The sequence below is a fragment of the Macaca nemestrina genome, chromosome 9, assembly GCF_043159975.1.
Source record: "Macaca nemestrina isolate mMacNem1 chromosome 9, mMacNem.hap1, whole genome shotgun sequence".
NCBI lineage: Eukaryota > Metazoa > Chordata > Mammalia > Primates > Cercopithecidae > Macaca > Macaca nemestrina.
Window position 1 is genome coordinate 45,584,324 of NC_092133.1, and position 25,064 is coordinate 45,609,387.

A 25,064-nucleotide genomic window follows, 5' to 3' on the forward strand; every position below is an offset into this window, starting at 1 on the left:
TACTTTGTAATAAACTAAAGCAAACTTTTTTTTGGCTTACAATTTTGTGGGTCAAGAATCTAGGAATCAAGTAGGTGATTCACCTCTCTGCTCCTTGTTGTCAACTGTAGCAGCTGGACTGGAGGATCCATTTCTGAGATTCAGGATGGCTTCTGTGCTCACCTATCTGATTCTTCAACTTCTTTTCACCCCCACCATATAAGAATTTATCTGTCAGAGCCCCTGTATGTGGCTTTTGCTTCTCACAGCACAACAGTTTCAGGGTAGTCAGACTTTTACCATGGAACCTCAGTGTTCCAATAGAACAAAGTGGAAGCTGCTAGCCCTTTTAAAGCCGAGGCCCAGGGTTGGCACACATCACTTTCACTCTCTTCTGTTCATCGAAATGTCACAAGCCAACACGGGTTCAAATAGAGAAGAACTAGAACCCACTGCTCCATGGAAGGAATGTCAGAAAATTTCCAGCCATTTCTAATCTGCCATAGTCAGTATTTAAATAGAAAATAGAAATTACCTTCCAACATAAGTAGATCTACCAACACCAGTAATTTTAAAGATGCAACCATCTTAAAGCAACCAAACTTTTCGATATCAAATGACTGGTCTATGGCCTCTGCTCTCCATACCCAGACAAGAAGCTGATTGCTAAGAAAGGTCAGGGACATGAAGACACTGTAAATAGACCAAAAGCTATTTTTAAATAGAAACTATTAGTTGTTTAAAAAAAAGGGATTCATTTTAATCGAATTGACTTTTATCTTTGAAAATGTTGAGTCCTTGGCTGTTTCAGAAAAAAAGTGGCACTGGGAAGCCTAAGAGTAGCCAGTAACTCTATCTACAAAGCATTATTACTGTGGGCCACTTCCCGGGGCCAGGAGATAAGTTCATTGTTCAATGCTCTGCTTATGGTCTTCAGAGTGACCCATGGAGTCTACACACAAACAGTTCTTTGTTGCTGTGGGTGCAGCAAATTCTTTACCGTGAATAATCTACTACAACAAATGTCCCTTTAGTTCCTTCTCAGTTCTTGAGAGTATTTGAGCTCTCTGCAGAGAAAGAAATCCCTGCTCAATAGGAATTAAATGCTGGAAAAGCTCTCTTCAAACGCACTATGGAGAATAAATGGAATGGCACGATTTGTTCTACAAGTACCACAAATGAATAAATGAATGAATTGGAGACAGACACAGACACAAAGCACTACAGCAGTAAGAAAGCAGCGTGGTAGAGTCGTGAGGCATCTGGGCTCTGGAGTCACCTAGACTGGGTGTGTGTCTATGCCTCATCACTTTCCATCACTTGGACCTCATAGGTAAGGAAAAGACCACAATAGAAACATCTATTTCCTAGGACTGCTGGTTAAAGGGATAAAGGAGACAATCCCTGCAAAGTACTCAGTGTGCAGTAAGCACGTGATACATGGTAGCTGCTATTGTTATTACTACCTTTATCACACCATGGATTCACACTGCTCTTCAGATGTGCAAAGAAAGTGTAGTTTTCTAATTTTGCCATTGTGGATATAATATTCTTCAGAAGTCTCTCACCTCTGTGGGGAGTTGGGAAGGGAAGAGTTTATTTATTTATGTATTTAATTCTTGAGACAAAGTCTCTCACTGTCGCCCAGGCTGGAGTGCAGTAGTGCAATCATGTCTCACTGCAACCTTGACCTCCCAGGCTCAAGTAATTGGCCCACCTCGGCCTCCTGAGTAGCTGGGACAACAGCCATATGCCAGCATGACCAGCTAACTTTTGTATTTTTTGCAGAGACAGGGTCTTGCCATGTTGCTTAGGCTAGTCTCAAACTCCTAGGCTGAAGGGATCCTCCTGCCTTAGTTTCCCAAACTGCTGGGATTACAGGCATGAGCCACCACTTGTCAGGGAAGGGAAGATTTTAAATATGTCAACTTATGTGACCTCAATCTCTCTGGATTGAATGCTTTTTGGGGGAAATGACTTCATCTTGTTTAGGTCATCTAGATGTTTTCCCTTCCCTCTGCTTCTCACCAAAAATGGAATCAGAGGGTCTATATGGGAGGTGAAGGCCAGGGACCCATAGGCCCACCTCTGGTTCTTGCTTATCTCTGCAGTGAGTGCCTTCGTCCTGGACTGGCATTGATGACACTGACAATCATGGATCCAGCCACTTGCTCCAGACCTCTGCAGTGCCGCTGGCCTTCCCAGCACCTCTGAGTACCATCATGGGGCAGGCTGCCCAATTTTGCTTCCAGGAGATATTTGGCAATATCTGGAGATATTTTTGGTTGTTACAACTGGGAGGTACTACTGGCCAGAGTTGCTGCTAAACATACTACAGTGCATGGGACAGATGGCCAACAACAAAGAATTATCTGGGCCAAAATGTCAATGGTGCTGAGGTTGACAAATATCTGATGTAGAGGTACACAGGACCCCCCAGGCCACACCCAAAGAAGGCAGCCCCTAGATTTCAGATTCTCAACTCTCCTTAAATCTATCTAGATGTTTCTGCTGCACAGCAGGCTCTCCCTCTCCCACTAGTTCAGGCTTACACTCTGAGATGGGAGGACATGGGGAGATAAGGGCATGAACCCCTAACTACTTCTCTCCTCACCTTTCACTGCAGACAGAAACAGTGGGATTTCCTACCCTTTCCTACAGGACACCAATTTCCCCAACATCATTTCCTCCTTCTCCTTTCCAAGATGTTGTTTGCTCTGGGGCCTTTGCTGGGGCCAAAATGGTGGAATGAGTGCAGGGAGAGAGGCCGACATCACTGAGGAAGAGAAAATGAGAGATACTTCAAAAATGCCTTACTTTTATTAATATTAGCAATATCATATAACCAGCTGTTTTCCGTATGCAAGGTGTATTAGTTTGTTCTTGCAGTGCTATAGAGAGCTACTTGACACTGGATTACTTACGAAGCAAAGAAGTTTAATTGGCTCACAGGCTGTACTGGAAGCATGGCTGAGGAGGCCTCAGAAAACTTACAATCACGGTGGAAGGGGAAGGGGGAAGCAGGCATGCTACCTGGCGGAGTAGGAGGAAGAAAGAGAAGGGGGAGGTGCTACACACTTTTAAACAACCAGATCTCATGAGAACTCAGTCACTATCATGAGAACAGCAAGGGGGAAATCTGCCCCCATGATCCAATCACCTCCCACCAGGCCCCTCCTCCAACACTGGGGATTACAATCCAACATGAGATTTGGGCAGAGACACAAATCCAAACCATATCACCAGGCATAAAACTTGATAAAATATGCATCGAATGAAACTATTTACACAATAAAGAATTTATTGCTACCAAAAAACCAAAGCAATGTATTGTTTTAGGTTTCTTTTTCCTAGGTAGCCTTCCCTCTAATACCGTTGGGTTGCTCCCGAAAGGTCTACCCTGATCAAAAGAAACCCTATGCTTGCCTCTCTCTACCTCTGAAACACACGAGCCTATGCTCTACTCTCTCGGCATCAAGTCTCTACATGTCGGTGGCTGTGTGGACTTTGCCCAGGCCTGAAAGATGCCTGCAATGACTAAGGTGGTCAGAGCAACTCACTATCCAGGAGAGCAGAGTGATGAAAAGCACAGGCCCTGGGGTGGGGCCACTGGCCTGGGAATGCTGGGTTCAACATCTGTTAGAGGTGAGATCAAGAGTCAGTCACTTCCTCCCTGTGAACTTCAGTATTCTTACTGGAAAATGGAGATGATAGTATTCACCACAAGGGTTGTTTTATAGTCATTTGGGCTTTGTTAGCAAAATACCACAAACTAAGTGGTTTAAACAACAGAAACTTATGTGCTCACATTTCTGGAGTCTAGAAGTAAAGAACAGAGTGCCAGCATGGTGAGTTTCGGTGAAGACCCTCTCCTAGGTTGTAGATGGCCGCCTTCTCACTGTGCCTACACATGGCCTTTCCTCTGGGCAAACTTAGCAAGAGCAAACTCTCCTGTCTCCTCCTCCTTTAATGAGGCCACCAATCTTATTGAATTAGTGGTCCACCCTTGGAACTCATTTAACCTTAATTACTCTTAAAGACCCTGTCTCAAAATATAGTCACACTGGGGGTTAGGGTTTTAACATGAATTTGAGGGGGAAACAATTCAATCACGTCATTGGGTTTCTTTAAAAATCACATCATCCAGGTAGTGTTTGAATCTAGTTAGCACTCAGTAATTATCCCTTATTATTCTAATTGCTGTGGTTGTTGTTAGAATTGCAGAGCACCATCTAACCACTGCTTGACACCTACCACCAGAGGAGCTACTGAGTAGAGAATAGGAAAGGAAGACACACTGCTGACATGCAATAGTAGACCCAACAGCCAGGCCCCAGGAAGTGCCCCAGGAAGGTGCCACATTGGGCAGGAAAGAAGAGGTGAGTACCTTATAAAGAAGAGCAGGTCACTGATGCTGAAAGAAGACAGTCTTTATTTATTTATTCCACAAACATACTAACAGCTGCCAGTTATTTATTTAACACTTACTATGTGCTGAACACTTTATTCTCTCTACCATCTCTTTCCCAACAACCTCAACAGATGGAGAAACTGAGATTCAGAAAAACGAAATGGACTTGCCAAAGTTACATAGCTATTAAGTGGCAGAAGTTGTACTTAGTTCCAAGATTTGATCCCAAAGTGATGTATGCACTTTCATCTCCTGTACAAGCTCAATGCCATGGACAAAAAGATTGGAAGATGTGGTCCATCTCCCAGAGTCATTATTAATTAGAAAGAGGAGTTGATGTCTAGCAACATGTCACTGCATCCAATGTATAGAATCAGCTCTTGCAGCATTTGGAAAGGGCTAAAAAAATTATCCATTTGCCCCAAAACATATTGGGCTGAGAATTAATATATATAAACTGGAGAGATGAGGGGATTGAGGATATTTTATCAATTGGCTATTACTGAGTAACAAGTAATACTTCAGTGGATTAATTAAAACAATAACCACTTATTCTTGCTCACAGGTCTGCAGGTCACCCGGGCATTGCCTCATCTAAACCGGGCTCAGCTAGGTTGCTCTACCTCAGGCTGTAAGTCTGGCTACATGTAGCCCCATGCTGTGGGTTCTTTATGTATTCATCTAGGCTTCAAGCTGAGGGGAAGCAGATAACTGGGAGAGAAATGACACCTCTTATAGTCCAAGTGCAGAACTAGTACATGGTCACAGCCATCCACACTGCATTAACCAAAGCAAGTCACAGCCAGTGGAAAAAATGACTCTGCTTTTTGTGGGAGGGACTGCAATATCACATGGCAAAGGGTGTGGACCAAAGAATAGCTGAAGCATGGAGGCCAATAACTCCATCTACCAAAGATGTTTTCTGATTTGGAAAGGGATGGCTAACATAGAGGGAATAGAATAGATAGAGAGGATCTATACAATCCCACTAACTTTCAAACGATTGGCAGAAAGTGCTTTGCCTATGAATAAAACACCACATCTCCTCATTTCTCTAACAAAGAAGACAATGAAAGACAAACCCTCCCACCCTCCCACTTTTCTCTTCTTTTTCCTTAAAAAGTATACAAAATTGTAGGATGCCAAAATATTAGGCAAGCCTGACTAAAAAGAGAGATCTCTCCAGGCCCAAATTTCAACCATCTATAAAAGCAGCATTTGGAAAATTTCTGTGAAAAATGCAACCCTTTGCATTTGGGTTTCAGGGTCCTTATTTTATCTACACCTCTGTAATCTATAAACACAGACTCCATCCTAACTGCTTGACAGATAGGAAAAAGCATCCTAATTAAACAAAAAACGAAAGACCCTAGAAACATAAATTGGAAAGGACACGGGTCATATTTTACTACAGAAAGCCAGGGCATGCCTCTAGCCATGTCACATTACTGGATAGAGCTATATTTACATTTTGTTGAGTTGGTCCAGCAGTTCTAATGATGGGGCTGTTTTTGAATCAGGGAGACATGAGTCCAATGAAAAACCGGATTGGTCTGTCTTTTCAGTAGAAATCTCCCTGGTATCATTTTCTCTTCTATTCTATTTAGGCAAGCTCCACAGTGCCAACTATTTCAGTTCCCAAGAGGCAAGGAAACTTGACGAGCTCTTTCTTGGGGTCTGTGTGGCATCTGGGTACCCTCACACTCCCACTCTCTAATGAACTATGGGAAAATTCTTCGTGTAACTTGGTGTACAGGTCAGCATCCAGATGCCTTCTTGCCCCAAACTGTAGGGTCTACAGGGTTGTGCAGCCCTTTCTTCCATTCAGCAAGTAGTTACAGATCTCCTATGGTGTGCCCAGCATTGTTGCCAGGCAATGGAGGGTAGCAATGGAGGGGGGGAATTATGTTCTCTGCACAAAAAGCAGTATTGTCTATCCATTCGCTAGGTTCAGAGCTTTTGTGGCTTCGGTTGCACTACAACCGGAGAACTGGGGGTTAAGTGTTTGGAGCTTTGCTTATAAAAAGACAGACCCAAATCAGGTAAGGTAACTAATCTAGAAGCAATTACAATGCATTTCATCCTATTCTTTTGCCAAAGGGCACCTTATCTAAGCTGGCTTTTCTCTGTACTTTTCCTTTTAAGTCTCAAAAATATCTCATTCAGGGTCAGGAAAAAGAAGAAGCACAGACCAAGCATTTGGAAAAGGGGATGATGATTGCATTGGATGCTTACACTGTGCTGAAGAGGGAATTTGGATCCAACACCCACCAGGTCTTAGGGCTTGACAAACTCACTCAAGTGTGCCTGACCAACATCATATTCTGTTGCGGACTTTTGTTTTCCATGAACATATGGATTGTGTTAGTCTTTAGGAGGAAGTTAAGCTGAAAAAGGAAACAAAGTTAAGATAGAGTACCTTTTATTATATGAAAGCCTAATTCCTCTATTTTTGTACTATTTAGTATTCTGCCCCTGGTTATTTAAAAATAAACAATTTTTGAAGATAAGTAAATAAGCATTGCTGTTGAATGCAGTGGTTCTCATACTCTTGGATGCATAAGAATCCCATTGGGAGTTTGTTAAAAATCCAGATTTCAATACAGTAGACCTAGATAATAACCCCCAAAATTTCCATTTTTAATCCTTTCTTCAGAAGATGTGGTTCACAAACAAGACTTTGAATATCACTGGTCCAACTACCTTTCCGATTGTCTTTGGTTTACTCTTAGTCACTTGTATTATGGCTTATTTCTGACTCTACCAGTGAATGACAAAGCATGACCTGTTCTTGCTTTTCAGAAAGCACTTGCCTCTCCCTGGCTATATTCATCTGTGGTTGGTCCAAGATGAGAGAGATATCACTTGAGTTGTCGGAGAAGGAGGCTTGAGCCACTTTGTCCCAAGACTCAGAGAAAAATATGGGAGACCTCTAGACCAGTGTTTTTGAACCAGGAGCAATTTTACCCTCTACATTTAACAATATCTGGAGACGTTTTTGGCTATCACAACCCCTGCATGAGGGGAGACAGTGAGGAATGCTACTTGCTTCTGGTGGGTGGAGACAGGGATGCTGCTAAACATCCTGCCATGCAGAGGACACCCCTCCACAACAAAGACATCTCCGGCACAAAGTGTCAACCAGACTGAGGTTGAGAAATCCAGCTTCAGGCCCAGCTGTTCTTTGAAGAGAATTTGGAGAGTTTACACCCCGTTTCCACATGCCCAAAAGATATATTGAGCCCAGATGGTGAGAGTCTTGAATGCCATTATTAGGCATGTAGACATGATTTCATGTTTAGTAAGCTTAGAAAAATAAGAAAAATCACCTGTGCTTGCAAAACAATTAGCCAAGAGGAGTAGTGATAACCAATGCAAAATAAATAGCTCTTAATAGACACAGGCATGTCAAATTTTGACACTAAGAAAACCCCATTACAGTGGGTCAGTGTCTCCAAATAATTGGTTTTAGCTAATTTTGTTGTAGCACAAACTCATTAAGATGTGGCCAGGGACATAGATAAAAAGAACACAGTCCTTGCCCTCAAATAAATTATTTTCTGAGTGGAGATCATGTGTACCCCAAAACTCATAATGTAAAATGCAGCAAGATGAACTCAAAATGCAGCATATGAAACTACAGTAAATAGGAGAGGGGAACCTGGCTCTCCCGATGGAGGGAGACTAGGTAGGCACGGGAGGAAGGATCAGGGAAGTATATGTGATATTTCTTGAGTTTGCTCTTTAAAAATACATATGATTTTGAAAGAAAACATGGAAACAAAGTTATTCGAGCAAAGATTCAGAGGCAGAAATGTACAGGGTGGTGGTGGGGTGGGGACAGTGGTCCCAGATGAGTGAAGAGGAAGGTTTCATTGGTATGTGAGGGAGAGAAGTAAAGTTGACCCTGTTTGGGAAGGTTCTGACTGCTTGGCTAATGTGTTCGCATTCTATTCTGTGGGGAGTCAGAGGACCACCCGGGTCCTTGATCCTGGGAGATTCTGATTCCTAATCTAATCCCCGTAACTCTAAACAGTTCTCGGGCGAGTCGATGAGGCATGCAGGCACACACTCGCTCTGTGGGTCTAGCTGCACCTTTCCCCTTCTTCTCAGCTCCCATTTTCCACCTGCAGACTTGGCTCTCTAGAGGCCTGTTGACCATTAAGTTCTGGGTGACAGGTAAGAGATGTGATTGTTTGCAGGTCCTGTGAAGAATGTAAGCAGAATTTCCAGGCTCCTGGCTCTCATTAACCTCAGGAGCACAAAGATCACCTCTCCTTATTCACAAAGCTAGCACTGTACTTCGATGTCAGGAATGAGTGGAGGTAGGTTAGTTGTCAATGCTTTTTACCAAGGCAGTCAGCCATGCTAACTCCATGTGAGTATACACTTGGACTTGCTTCCTTCAACAGGTTACCACCATCTAAACCACTCTCAGTCTTTAAAGCCAGCAAGTAATTACTCAAGTAAAAGTGTAAATACAAATGGCAGCTTTCCTATAAATATGAAAAGTATAAGTAGAAGACAGCACAAAAGTGACAGATATCCCTCTGGATAAGCAGACCCTGAGGACCAAATCAGCTGAAGAGACTTTTGATAAAAGGTTGCACAAATTAGCAAGAGGATTTCATGTTCTTGGAGCCATGTTCCCAAACCTATGTTCCATGAACTCATTCAGGGTCCCTGAGACCATATTAGATGTTTCACAAAAGCAACTCCATAGTCAAGTAGGTGTGGAAAATTCCAAACAATACTCTAGGCCCTCCATAGTCTCTGATGAAGTTTCAAAATTCCCCTGCCTGGGATGGCATTACATATTCTAAATACTAAAGAAAAGGATGTGTCTCACTTTGATCAACCCAGATTTTCCAAATAAACTTCTTTTATTTAAGGCTTTTAATTTATTTTTTTAAGTAGCGTATCTACCAACATTTCATGGGTACTTAGGTATTTAACAAGCACTTCCCACATGCCAGGTGCTGTGCTAAATAATTTACATAATATTAATTCACTTAATTCTCATACCTACAAGGCAGACAGGATTCTCTTATTTTACAGATGAAGAAACTAAAACCCACAGTGGGGGTGTCCAAGTTATCCAGGCAGCAAGGCCCCGTGGTGCATGTTTCCTTAAACAATACAAGGAATACAACATGGGAAACATAGTGTTTTAGAGGGGCTGCCCTGACAAAGAACGTAAAGAAAATCTGGCTCTTTTGTTGAGAAAGTGCCTTATGTACTTGTGCTCCTCCTAGGTACCCCATGGGTATACATCTCTGTGCTGTGGTTTAAATAAACTCTTTCATCATAATGAGTTGGGGACAAAGGTAAAGAAGAAGAGCCTATGGGGCACCCCAAGCTGAAGGTGCCACAGTAGATATTGCCAACAGGTATACAAATCAAGGGATGGTGTGTTCTCAAAACTACACTGAAGCCAAAGTCAAGATCTCAGACCTCGCTTTACACACAAGTGAGGAAACTGGACCCGATAGTGTTTCACCCAAAGGCTCACGGCAACAGCTGGGCTCCTCTTTCCTGGTCTAGGATGTTTTCCTACACATAACTACACTGCTGCTAATTCTGAAGATTGAAAGTAGCTTAGACTGAGCTTCTCTGATGACAGAAGCAACCAAAACATATTCTGTCTTGACAATGGAGTTAGCACAGGCTCCCCAGGGGCATAGCTCACTGTTTTACCTCTTTGCCTTCCAATCCCTGCATTTGGTTTCTTTAATAAAGGGGAAAAAATCAAACCATCCTTTTCTTAAGCAAGAAGTATATTTCATCCTATAGAACTCTCTAGGCTAATGCCTTGATTTGATTAATCTGCAATGTATACTTATATTAAACATCACATCATACACCATAAATATGTATAATTTTTATTTGTCAATGAAAAAATTAATTAAAATTAACAGATAAAGACACATGCAGAAAAAAAAGAAACTAAAAAGGGGGAGAACTCCCTGGAACTCAGACACAAGAGCACAGTACAGGCTGTAATTCCTTAACTTCTCTAAAATTCTCCTACTTGCCATGGCAGGTAGACACCCTATACAATGCTCATCCAAAGAACGGAGGTGCTGAGTCAATGGAAGGTAAGAGATGAGCCCCCTTTAAAGACTGGTGTGGGTGGGAAAACTGGCAAGCCACCCCTACAGCTGCAGAGGCTGCCAAAGTCTCTGAAAAGGGAACGTGAATCCTGCCCCCTCGATGTCACTGTTGCTAAGCCAAGCCAGCTGGGTCTAAGCAGAGGAGCCCATAGAGAAAGCTCCTGGCACCGTTCTGTGCCTCCCCTTCCAGTCCCTGAGTTGAGCCAGGCAGAGCCAGAACAAGCCTGTCACTTGGCCCTGGGGCCTTCCGTCTGCCCTGGGCAAGACCCACGTTGAACCTCACTGCTTAGAGAAGGCCATTCAGGAGGTAGTGAGGATGGCTGCACACAATATGGCAGACATGGCTGAATCAGGTGATCCCTAAGAGGAAATCCAACTCTGAGATGAGTGTTTCAGACCATGAACTATGATCTGAGAAGGTGGGAAATAAGCAAGCACAGATGTGTAGAAACAAGGGAGGAGGAGGAGGGTGGAGAACGCAGACAGGAACCTGTGCCCAACCAACTCAGGCCATAAAGCGCTTATAGCATATAAGGAAAATAGAGAAATCTTAGAATGTATGGAAACTAGAAAACTTGCTGTAAAAGAATAAAGAGCCTTAATATATTATAGCATGCTAAAGACATTCCATTTTATTACATGTTGCTTCATGCAACATTTACTACCAATGGGAAGAGGAAAAACTGAGTTAATCTACCCTTCACATCCCACCTTCTCTGGGTAATCATCCCTCACCTCTCTAATTCACATAGGCCTCCCCTTTATGTGACATGTCCTATAACTATTTCTCCTATGTTTGTGTGTGTCCTTATGAAGTTATCTGGGTCAGGCCAGGGTGTAGGCAGCAGAAGAAAACAGCCAAGGATTCAGATGTGGCTCAAAGTCTCAGGCAGGTCACCAAGAGCAGAACAGATGGTGAATGAGAAGTCCAGGTCTGAGGGATTGGAAGAATGAAGCAATTCCTCTACATCACAGCAGACCATGAGTTGAAAATCTAGGGAGCCAAAAACAGCTTGAGGAGTTAGACAATTATGTAAGTTGAAGGCAGGGAAGATTCAGAACTCAGGTCAGAGAAGTTGAAGCAAGAGTACTAAAGAGTGGGGACCCCAAACACAGGGTTGATCCCAGGGCAGAGGCCCTTATCCCTCTGCCCTTGTCTATGATCACACTTCCTCCCATCATTCAGTCATCCGTAACCCCAAGAAGGAGTCATGGTTCTGGTTATGACATTTTGAAGGGGAGAATGTTGAAGGGGCACTCAGTAAATATTTTAAATATGCTGGCCACCCTTGATTAAGACAGCTGTAAAGGTGCAGAGAATGGACAGAAAAACAATTTGTACTCCTTTAAAACAACACAGATGTCATAAACTTTCATCCCCCAGTGTTCACTGCATTGCATGCCTGGTCAAAGATTCATTAAGAGATAAGAATAATTGAAAATCAGTCATTCATTATTTAAATGCTAAAACTTTTGTTTCAGTCAGTCACTCTGAAACTGTCGTTCAGTTAGCAAATACTTACTGACTGCCTATTGCATGCCAGGCACAGTGCAAGGCACCAAGTACTGTGGGGAATAAGAACAGTAGTAATCCCTGGCATCATGAAGCATCCCATGCAGCCTAAACATATCTCCCTTCTTTCCTCCCTATCTTCCTCTCTCCCTCCCTGATTCCTTATATTTTTTGTTTATTATTATTGTCTTGGAAGAGTAATTTTCATAGGTTCTGGTTAAACCCCACAATAACTTTTCTATATAGCAAAATTATTACTATATCCCTGTAGAGATCCAAATTGTTACTTTGTTGATCAACCTAAAATACACAGAGTAAAACAATAAGTTATTGACACTCCAAAATCACAAAAGGAAAATGTGAATAATTATAAGATGAATGGCATAGGGAAATGGGATTTAAATGTTGGCCTCTCTTAACAGCTTTTAAAGTCATATATGAAATATTAAGAGAATGTATATATTAATACTTTCATCTATCTATGCATACATACCCACACATTTATTTAGATAGATAGGTACATATATACATACATATATGTGGTTCTCTTTGTGTCCTTAGAATATACATCAATACCATGAAAGCTTAGAATATTAGAACATTTTTGAAATGAGAAAACTGAAATCCAGATAATCACTTAGGATCAAAGAGCCAGTTTAAGAACTGGCACTCACATCTGTTAGCTGCCAGCAAAGGAATGTTTCAATTGACATCATTTTAAGGATTAGCTCAAATTTGAAAGTAAGACTCTTGCACCTACAAAAAGCACGGAGATTTCAAAGAGCAATTAAGAAGAGACTCAAAAACATGATCATTTCAACTAACAAAATAAAGGTCAAATGAACAATGAATTCTAAAATATTCTCCTGTTCTTTTTATTTATGTTGTTCAGCCGGTAACTGTAGCTGGTGACTGTAGTCTTGTCTCTATGGTGCATTTCCTAGAAATTGGAGCTAGTTTTTAAAAAAGCTAAGGAATTAATTTTGAAATAAACACAAAAGAGCATACAAATTAGTGTTTATACTGTAATTATGTGGGTCTTCAGCCACTGATTGCATTGTCTGGACTGTTTATACAATGCACCCTTGCAACTCAACTGCTTTTGGAATTTGGTCCAAAAGGAAAAGCATTGTACCCAAAATCTCTGTTGGACAATCACCTGTAGTATAATAGTCTGCTTGTAAAGCCTGATTTTAAAGAACAGCTATTGAAATAGAATACATCTGACATCAGAAATGTCACATTAACAGTTGAGTAAAAAGTCTCTAATGCTGCCGGCTTTAAGATAAAGAAACAACTAAGGCCAGGGGTGGTGGCTCATGCCTGTGATTCCAGCACTTTGGGAAGCCAAGGCAGGAGGATCACTTGAGGTCAGGAGTTTGAGGCCAGCCTGGTAAACATGGTGAAACCCCGTCTCTACTAAAAATACAAAAATTAGCTGGGCGTGGTGGCCCGCATCTGTAGTCCCAGCTATTCGGGAGGCTGAGGCAGGAGAATCACTTCAACCCAGGAGGCAGAGGTTGCAGCGAGCTGAGATCGCGCCGCTGCACTCCAGCCTGGTGACAAAGCGAGACTCCGTCTCAAAAACAAAGAAGAAGAAACCGAGGACTTTTATTTTCAAGTAAAGGACATAGCATATGTCAAATAAATGCACACCAACATTTCAGGACCAATATTGCAGGAATGCACGTTTGTTTTATGCAGATTTAACGCTAAATGTTCATGAATACTAAATATTTATTATTAATACTAAACGTCTACTATTGCCCATGTGAAAGCATTGACTGGAATTTTACAGTCATAACCATGTGTCAAAGAGTCAGAAAGTGAGAAATAAGGTAAATCGGGAAAAAGATTATTCATAATTATTCAAGTTCCCTCAGGACAAAAAAGTTCTCTCAGTGCTATGTGTATTAGTCTGAATAAGCTAGGTTGTGCTGTGGTAGCTAATACTTCCCTAAATCTCAGTGGTTTAACCCAGAAAGGCTAATTTCTCAATCCCACCAGACCACTTGTCCTCCAGGGCAGCTGAGGGACTCAATCTGCTAACATCTTATTGCTATGAATCTTGGTACACGTACTTTCAAGTCCACCATGACCGCAGAAGAGAAAGCTAAAGGTAGCACATCAGTTTTCAAATGTTTCAGCTCATTGGCTACCTTCCTGCCAAGGGACTGAGAGATGTGGGGAGCATATGGATATTCTATGAGGAGCAAATGTCTGTCCCACCATATGACCCTAATCCATCTCCATCTAAATGTAGGCTAGGAGAAGTCGGAGGTTAATTCCCAATTGTTCTAAGGAGGATTTCTCCAGCCCCCTTTTAATTTGTCACACTCTGATCAATGCCAACATAAATGTAGAAACTGATTTGTTTATACCTGCAACAAAATACTCAGGAGCTTGTTTACCTTCATGGGATGCACAAGTCATATATATATATGTTTTTTTTTTTCTTTTTCTGAACAGCCTTCTTAGCAGACGTCAGTGTTTCTCAGCCTGCAAAAGGATTGGGCTCGATATGCTGGCTTTCTGTCAACTCCTGTGGTGCCTACACATTTCCTAGTCCCAGAAACACCCTGATTAGGCAGTTGTGAGATTTGAGTTCTCAGTGTTGTAAAAGGGTTTTGTTCTTTTCCATGAAGAATTTGCTTTGTACTATTACTTTCTATTTCAGGTCATGGTTTTGCTTACATTAATTTGATGATTCTCTCTAGAAAGTTTACTTGAACTGTACAAATTCTGCCTTAGCTCTTAATAGCCTCCATAAATTAAGGTTGCTGGAGCCCCTGCCATTCCCCAAAAAGTGAGGGTGGGAATATTTCGGGCTTCGGATCTTGTCCTTTTTTGTTTAAATTTTGCTCAATTTTTTTTTTTTTACCATAAAGAAATCTCCATATAATATTTTCCAACAGAATTAGCCAAGAATATATCCTAAGTGGGAAGCATTACATGTGTTACCATTTAGCACTGATATATCACTTAAATATGCGTTCAGTTGCAATGTGCTTTACCCAGCAGTGTGAACTCATGTGTATGGCACTGAATGGGTGTCTTGGGTTCCCTTCCAGCTCCCAAGCACTTTCATGCCATAACCTTGATTGAGTCACTCAACATTCTTCTGCTGGGTTTCCACAGAGAGGCGAGAGATGAACAGAGATGACATGTGTAAAACACACATTCTTTGAGGAGAGGGAAAGTGTTACATGAATTGAATGGTGAGGCATGAGTACTTGGCTATTCGTCTATATGATATATGTCATTTATGGGAGATGTTAACTCCATCCTGAGGGCTTAAAAATAATTGGGGTAAGTAGATTTTACTCTGATGATTCTGCTAAGATACATGAAACAAGAGTGGTCTTCTAACGTAGCTTCTTCCATGACCCTCAACCCCGGCGCCAGAATCCCTTATTTAACTTCCTATTCTGCTCATTTATTAAAGAGCGGTGGGTTTGTTTCAAGACTGCTTAAACTTTCTGCCTTGTGTTTGCTGATTAAGCTAGAAAATATTCTTATTTTATTTCAGCAGCAGATTTAATTTTATTTATTTACTTTCCTTATCTCCTCTGGTCTCCACTCATAATCTCTGGACTTGCTTCATTAGAAATGTACAGTTGAGCAATATTTTCCAGGAAAGAAGAGTTTGGGGACCTGCTTCCTGGAAATATGAACAGACTCTTGCTGAGAAAAGGCTTCTCCATTAAAACTGCTTAGTAAAATCAAGACTAGGAGGTGCTTTGGCCAATGTTTTTAATGCATTTGATGCAGTTTTATTTTAAAGGACATTGATTAAAATTTAATTGTTTTTTATAGCCCATTGAAGCAGATTTAATCCTGTATTTTATTTCTCCTTGTTAGCTTAAGCCTGTCATTTATTTGTTTTTCTCTGACTCCTCCTCATAGAACAGGTCTTAATGTAGCCAGGATTTGGTTAATCGACAGAGCTTAGTCAAAGAATGTGTCTGTTTAATACAGAAAACAATGCCCAATCTACACTGGGTCCTTATGTGATAAAATTGACCAAAATAGACATGTAAGATGAATTGGAACCACATCACAGAAGATAGCAGAGACTATGATGAGGAGGTTGGAATGTACTAAGTAGAAGACGAAGCTCCTTGAAGAGTTTTGAGGCAGAGATAGTATGTTATCTCCATTGTGTTTTAACAAAATGAACTTGTTAGTATAAAGATTGAATTTTAAAAAATAATACAAATGTAAAAAGACCATTAAAGGGACATTTTTAATGAGACTAAAGCTAGTCCAGTAGCACTGAGAATGAAGAGAGAAGGATAGACTGAAATGCATTTCAAAAGTAAAATGAGCAGATCTTATTGGCCAATGAGTTAGAGGTGGTAAGGACTGAAATGTGAAAAAGAGACAACGGATGAATTAATGAATCTGTGTTGTATAGATGGTAAAAGGAAAATCCAGTACTTCCAGATCCACTCTCATCCCCATATTTGTGTTTCATGGCACACCTAGTCTGAATCTAGTAGATTATTAACAATCTGCCTTTCTTGTCTACTATGTAACCTTGGCCTCAGTGACTATATTTCTGATCAGCGGATGCTTTAGGAAAGGCAGGGCAACAGGATTTTTAAAAATCCACTTCTTCCTTTATCTCAATTGCCTTAAGACTGAACAAAGGAGAGAGACCAATGCACAAAGAAAATGGTGTTGCTGAATACATTCTGATGCTTTTGTTTCCACGGCCTCTAAGCATTGATACCTTGGTGGCCAACAAGCTACCTGACCACTTAAGAGCTGGAGTACCTCAGGACACACAAAAAGATACTTCACAGGAAGATTTATGGTTACAACAAAGCGTTCCATAGTGTTGAGCTTTAGCCATAAACTTGAATATCACCAGATTAGCTTGGTATGACATTCATAAACAATAATTTTATAGTTTACTGTCAACTATATGCAATGTCCAAGCAATCTTCTTGTACTGTTGCTCAGGTGACCTATTTACTTATGCAAAAGATGGGTCATCTTAACTCAGTGGACTAAGGTCCCAGACATAATAGTTCTTATGAATGTGTAGGCAAACTTGATGGCTAAATTCAGTATTTTTTCTCAGTCATTTGGCTAGGGGGGAAAAAAAAGAACAGAAAAGGACCTATGTCTGTCTCCCAGCATGATTACTGAAACCAAGTTTAAAAAGAAACCTATACTGATTATTCAATTTCAATATCTCCCCCCAATAAACACCCATTGAAAAACCTGAAAGATACAGGAAAGATCAGAAAGCTACTCAAAAAGCTACATGACTGTTTAACACAGATGAACTAATTGTCTATGGATTAATTACAGGGAGTGAATGATCAAGGCCTGGGTAGTTGAATAAAGTATCATCAAGAAGCTGGAACTTGAATGAGGCCTTCAAGGACATGTAGCTCTTGAGTGAGTAGAGAAGAAAAGGCAGAGTATTTAGGAAATGAGAAATATAAGCTCACACAGAAAGTATCTGTGTTGACCAAGAAGAACATCTATTTCAAATTGAATCCAGATAGAGAATTTATTGGCTCAAGTCACTACAAAGTCCAGGGGTTCATCTTTAGAGACTGAAACACCACTACCAGAACACTACCTCTAAGCTTCTCTCAGCTCTTTTTTCCTTTGTATTGACTTTACATTCTGGAAGGCACTCAAATCGTTGCAGCAAAATGGCGGACAGTGGATGGAGGCTTGCACCATTCTCAGCTGTCCCATAGAGCAGTGAAAAATGTCACTTCTCTCTATTTGATCCATCAAAAGTCTCAGTATTGCTATTGATTCCAGCCATCTTGAATTATCTACCCATTCCTGAACCAATCACTACAATAAGGAAGATGAAACATCCTGATTGGTCAAGTTGGCATTACATGGATCAGGGAATGGGGCTAAACATAGCTAGTTATCATTAGATATTACTGAAAAGGCAAAATAAGAGATGTTCCCTATAGCACTAATGCACTTCCAAGTGATATTACATAGATGAATCCGAGATGAATAAAAACTATTTTAATGGAATAATGAAAAATATGATAGGAGGAAGTACTGATAAAGATCAGTAACAAAGTAGTATGGATTTTTTTTTTCAGTAAAACATGAGAAATCTTTGAAGATTTTTGAACAGGGCAGTGCCATTTCAGTTCAAACTACACTTTAATTTCAAATATGTCAATTAAAAATGTTATTTCACAGAGAACAAAGTTTGCTAAATGCATTGAAGTTACATTTTCATAGAAAAGTTATACATTTAATGGAAAGTATTAATATACAAATTAGTTTTCTCAATGTCTATGAAGTTGTGTGAAAGTGAAAAAGAAGGCTTCCTCTAACCAATAAATTAATTCTATTAGAGCGATTTCACATATTAGCTGACATGAATGTAAAGTGAAGTAAAGAACAGCCTCTCATTTTCTTTATTCATTAATTCACCCATTGTTTATGTCGTTCCCTCTTCCACATCTAAGGCATTCAAGCTATCCAAAGGAAAATATGGATTTGGTCACCTGCACCTGAGTAATATTACTCTGGAATGACAAGACAACTGAAAGTACCTTCTTCATTGAACCCTAAATCTGTGTCAAGAAGTGTGCTCATGCAAATTTTGCAAGATGAATATCATTGATCCCATTTTACAGAAGAGTAAACTGAAGTTTAAAGAGTTTACAGACAATTTCCCCAAAAAAACACAACTGGTAAGTGTCGGACATGTAGGAGTCAAAGCCAGTCTGTCTAACTCCCAATCTGTGTTCTTTCTACTATACTGGGTTGCCTTTCCATAACTGAACTTGCTAATGGTTTGTTTCTAAGGTCACTGACGAGAGTCCCAATTTAAAACAAACAAAAAAAAAGCTTCACTGTTGATGAAATTACTTGTCAAGAACAAGTTTCCAGTTTGCCAAAAGCAATAACTGTTCTATGTCACAAGAACTTAAAATTACTCTCTCTCACACACACATACACAAATACATAGAGGGAGAGAGACAGAGAAAGTTTCACTGTATACTACTTATGTATAATTCTGATTTTTGTAAATTAAGTGTAATGTTAAATTTCCTGGAGACTTTGAATATTTTAAAAGAATGCTGGAATGGGTATTTTTGTAAAGTGAATGATATATTAGTGTGACTACTTTCTGTATTACTTATTATTCATTATTTCAGATATGAATATAGCTGAGTTATCCTAAAGTCTGACCCCCACGCATTTTGAAGCAAAAAGTGTGATCAGTGTGTGGCTTCAGAAAGAATAAACAGTCAGAATATTAAATATGTTATCCGAAACCTAATGTTGTTTTAAACTCTAAGCCATCCTAAACATGAAAGATGAGAGCTGGCTTCAAGCTGGGAACATGGTTAGGTACATCCGGTCACCTGGGGTGATATTTTTTTTCTGAATCCTTCATCTACATTAGCTGCCTCCCAATCAACAGTTTTGCATTCTGATGTGGTTGATGTATTTGAGCAAAGCTACCCTTGAGGCTCATAAAAGAGGCAGTTAGCCTCTGACCAACTCTGACTAATGTATATGGAGAGAACCCCATAAAATAAACATACTTCAAGTTGTTTGCCCAGTAATGGATATTTGACCTACCCCACACCCTTCCCTAATGCCAGCATAAGTGGTGTTTGAAGAGCAAAGCAAATTCCATTTCAGTTCTAAAGCTTGGTCTGATGCACTTTGACTAACATTTCAAACTTTAGGGAGCAGCTTCACCATAAAGATCTCTTCAAGCAGCTCTTGAGTTGGCCATTATTCCACGAATGTAGCAATTATTTCCATCTACACAGAAAACACAAAGGCTCCTGTGGACAGCTGAAAAGAAGAGTTATACTGTAAACACTAGAGAAACCAAATAGCTAGAACCAATAGCTGAAAGAAAGGAATGATGACCCTCCTTTATCCATTTGCCTAACTCCCAATCAGGAAATGATGCTCCTTGAATTTGGCAATGCACTACACATGAAAAGTCTGAAAATTTCATAGACCACTGCTGCATAGCTACCCTTAAATAAACTAATCCTATATAAATAATCAAAGATGTGCATCAAGGCTTAGCTACAACGATGTTCATGGCAGTCTGATTTCATTAGTGAGAAACTGAAAATGACCCAGGTATACAACAAAGGGCGTGTCAGTTTTCTATTGCCATATAACACATTTACCACAGGCTTAGTGGCTGAAAACAGCACAAATGTATTATATTAAAGTCCTGTAAGTCAGAAGTCCATTGGACTTTTCTGGGTTCTCTGCTTCAAGTCTTCACCAAGCTAAAATCAAGATGTCAGCGGAGCTGCATTCCATAGTGGAGGTTGTAGGGAAGAATAGGCCCTCGTTTCCTTTTGGTAGTAGGACTGACATCTTCGTTTTCTTACTGGTTCTCAGGTGATAACTGTTCCTAGCTTCTAGAGACCTCCAAATTTCCTGGCTTATGATGGGGCCAGTCCTTCCCATGTCACAGCTCTCTGACCTGTGCTTCTGCCTCCTTCTTTCATTATGAAATGCCATGTGATTACATTGGGCCCATCTGATAACCCAAGAAACTCTCCCTGCCTGAAGATGAGTAACCTTAATTCTATCTGCACAAAAGAAGTTGTCATGTAATTTAACATATTCACAGATTCCAGGGATTAGGGCATGTTGATCTTTGGGGACCTATCACAATAGGTTGTCAGTCAAATAAAGCATGGAATATGCATGAACTTAAATGGAATATAAGTAAAAGTGATGGTGTTAAAAAATTACTGGCATAAGAAAATGCTAAGTAAAATATCACATTGAAAAACATTAAAATTAAAAAAACAGGTTACTCAATAGTATGGATGGTTTCATCCCATTTTTTTGTAGAGTGAAAAAAATCTGTTTGATATATGTATGACAGGTCTGTATATCTCTACCTAACTCTACATCTGTTCAATACTTGTATATCTATCTAGGTGAAAAGGTATACCCCAAAATATTCATTGGTTATTTTTGAGATTGGGGATTACTGGTGAATATTTTTAGATTAATGTATATTTTTGAACTTACCTAAAAAGAATAAGTATATTATCTGCAACACACACATACATAAATTTTTAAAATTAAATCTTTTTTTGTAAGTAGAGTGCAGTAGCTAAACCTTCGGCCAGCCAACTGACCAACCTAAAGCACCGAAAACTGTTTCTATAAGATATAGTGAAATTCTCACTCTTATGGGATTGAACCCAGTTGCCATGGTCAACCCCAATCTCAGCCACTCTGCTCTAGTTCTGAAAAATACAATATCTTTATCCCAGTGTCCCAATAGCTATTAAACAAAGTTATAAGAGGAGGATAAGAGGAGGATCTCACTGCAATAATGTATTGTTGTTTAATGTCGTCTCTGAGAAATTTTCTGACATGGTACAGTCTGAAACATCCATATGTCAGTGTTGGGTTTGGTTTAAATTTCAGATAGCTAAAAATAAGTCTTTCTCCTCCTTTTGGTTTTAAAGTATAAGCAGATCTAGCTTTGATGTACAAATCTTATAAACAAAACAATTTGCTGTCCCCACCCAAAGACAGCTAGTGCAACTCCAGAAAGAAGGATCTATCCTTAACAGTTTACTCTGTGTTCTAACTGTGGTTTCCGTAAGAACATACTGTATACAACTTCGTTCCTAAGGTTATTTCTGTTGGTGCCAAATTGACTTCAATTCACAACAATCATTTGGTACATTCCCATGTAACTTGGATGTTCTGTTCTAAAGAAAACATAGGATTTTTTTCTTAAGCAACCATTTCTGTTTATGGAAGATTCACTTCCACCCTGGGGATTATACTTAGAGTCAGTCTCCAAATGTGGATTTAATTATTAGAAGACATAGCAAATACTTTGACCTCTACCTAAGAATAGACTAAAGACCATGTCCTATCAGTAGCAGATTGGTGGGACACCTTAGAGCATTATGGTTAAAAAGTATGGGCTCTCCTGCCAAAATTCTGGGGTACCAAAATCACTGGGCTCAAATCCTGTCTCTGACCTTTAATCTCTATGTGACCATAAACCAATTGTTTGATCTCTATATTCCCCAGTTTGTAAAACAAAGATAATAATATTACCTAAATCCAAAGACTATTCTGAGGTTTGAATGAATTAAACATATAGAGTACTTGGAGCACTGCCAGATATATGCTAGTAATAGTAGTTGCAAGAAAACCATGTAAAGGAGACAGTAATACTATTTACAATATTATCCATGATGAGAGAGAGAGATTCTTTAAAAGAATCATGACGATTTACCAAGAGTGCAAGAAGCTAACATTCTACTAACTAGCCTGCTACCCTCCTGCTTCAAGACCTTTGAACTGGCTTTTCCCTGAACCACATGCTTCCTCACTGAAATATCCATATGGTCCATTATCTCACTTCCTTCAGGACTTTGCAGTAATAACTTCTCACTGAAGCCCATCCTGATTACCCAATTTAAAATTCCACCCTCAATCTGGTACTCCCATTCCCCCTACCTGATTTCTTTTCTTCTACTGCACTTTTAACATTCTGCATAACTTATTTATTGTGTTTACTGTTACATAAGTTCCAGGAGAGCAGAGATGTATATCCTTTTCTTTTCTTTTTTTAGAGATGACATCTTGCTGTGTTGCCCAGGCTGAAGTGTGTCTGTTTGATAGTATTAATATATCCTCAGCATCTACAATAGCACTCAACTCATAGTTGATCTCTATAAATATTTGTTCAGTGAGTAAATAGCCACTACCTTGAAGAGTAGCTGCTTTGTCTAAAATGGAGTCAAAGATTCAACTCAGAGCTCCCTCAACAATCCTCATGGGAGCCCCAGATACTACGTATTTCTCTCCTGATAAGATCTCCAGTGGAAGATCTAAATTGATAAAGTGAGGCAGAGCTCCCAGCATGTGCCTCCTCCACAGAAAAGACCCAAAACAATAAATACATAACTCTTGTATAGAGTATCTAAGGAAAAACACTGGCATCCAGCAAGAAAGTGACAAAGACCTTCTAAGGCATGGAAATTCATGATGGCAGCATAGAGAGGGAAGCAAAGAGGCAACCAGTATTAGTTCAGAGTCAAGAGGAATTCCCCATTCCAGGGAAAAGATAAGCAGAAGATCTCCAGAAATCCACATTCTCACCACAGATACCTACAATCATAACTACAGGAGAGTCCTCACAGGCTTCACAGGCCCTGAGTCCAGTATACTGTACTGGGGAGCTACCTGGAGCCAGTGTGGCTGCATTATTCCAGAAAGAAGATTCACACTTGGTCATCCTCACTCCCCAGGAACCAGGCTGCTTCAGCAAAATAGCATTTTGAGAGCAAAGAAACCACCAGAGCACAACCTGACAGAGGGCCCAATAGCCTTTACATTTCCATATCCCTGGGACTCACTGACATCTTACCACATTCATCCAAAGGTCTGCAGCATTGTGACACCAGCTGGACCCAGAGGTACAGCTGAGAACCCAGCACCCAAGTTCATGTAGCACCCTACACCCTGGGGAACAGGAAGTCCCACACAGCAGAAAGGCTGGCCACACCCAGGGAGCCAATGTGTGCACTTCCAGAACCTGAGAACCACCTGCCTGGGGACCAGAGAAATGGCCCACCCATGGCTTGCTGCTGCTCCCCTCAATGATGCTGCCACCTCCAGCATGGATGCTGCATGCCCACATGTGCTACCAAAAGTCCCACGGACCAGCCAACCCAGTGTTAACATCCTCAACAAAATCATGCCATAGCCTCCACAAACAACCACAGCCTAGGCCACTGAGGCACTTGCAGCCAAATAAATCATACAGACACTACTGCACTCATGTAGCATCAAAGCCAGAGCAACCTACCCAACCTACAGTATAGAACACATCTACAGGAAAAAGTCTTTCCCTGTGAAAGCAACTCTGTAGAATTGGAAGAAGTGACTGTTCTGCCAGATGCGCAAATATCAACATAAGGACAAAAGAAATATAAAGAAGCGAGGAAATATAACACTTACAAAGGAAAACAATAATTTTCCAGTAACAAACCTCAAAGATAAGGAAATCTATGAAATGCCTGAGAATGAATGAAATATAATGATCTTAAGGAAATTCAGTGAGATATAAGAAAACAAATAGACAGTTCAACCCAATCAGGAAAACAATTCATGATCTGAATAAGAAATTCAACAGAGATAGATATTACTAAAAAGAACCAGATAGAAATCTTGGAACTTAAGAATTTAATTAATGAAATAAAAAATACAATTAAGCATTTCAACAATGGAAGAGCTCAAACAGAAGAAAGAATATCTGAACTTGAAGGATGGTTTTTAAAATAACCCAGTCAGACAAAAACAAAGAAGCAGACAATACAAAAGAATAAGGAAACCCTATGGGACATAAGGACACCATTACACACATAAATATTTGCATAATGGAAGTTTCAGAAGGGATAGGCAAAGTCATAGAAAAATAACTAATAAAATAATAGCTGAAAAGTTCCCAAGTCTTGTGAGAGATATAGACATCCAGATATAGGGAGCTTAAATATCCCCAAATAGGTTTAACCCACAAAGGACCTCTCTGAGATACATTATAGTTAAGGTGTCAAAAGATGAAGACAAAGAGAGAATTCTAAAAACAAAAACAGAGAGGAATCAAGTCAAACATAAGGGAATTACCATCAGACTAACAGCAGATTTCTCAGCAAAATGTTAGAGGCCAGGAAAGAATGAAATGATATATTCCAAGTGCTGAAAGAACACTGTAAAACAAGACTACTATTCCTAGCAAAGTTATCTCTCAGAAATGAAGGAGAAATAAAGTCTTTCCCAGAGAAGCAAACTCTGAGGGAATTAATCACTTAAAAGACTGTCCCTACAAAAATTCTACTTCTGGAAGCGAAAGAACAATATCCACCTTATAAAAACAGAAAAAAACACACAAAAGTACAAAACTCACTGGTAGAGCAGATACAGAAATTAGAAAAAGGAAGGAATCAAATATTATTACCACAGTAAATCACCAAACCACAAAGATAAACACTAGGAGAATAATAAAGGAACAAAA

General features: G+C 40.1%; 1 protein-coding gene across 1 annotated transcript in view; it reads left to right on the top strand.

Annotated features, from left to right (window-relative positions):
- Positions 1 to 19,137, top strand: part of LOC105480820 (renalase, FAD dependent amine oxidase) — a 402,948-nt gene extending 383,811 nt beyond the window's left edge. Inside the window, exon 7 of the mRNA XM_071069535.1 lies at positions 18,484 to 19,137. Coding sequence (XP_070925636.1) covers positions 18,484 to 18,552 — 69 coding nt within the window. The 3' untranslated portion in view covers positions 18,553 to 19,137. The remainder of the gene's footprint in view (positions 1 to 18,483) is intronic.
- The last annotated feature ends 5,927 nt before the right edge of the window (positions 19,138 to 25,064 follow it).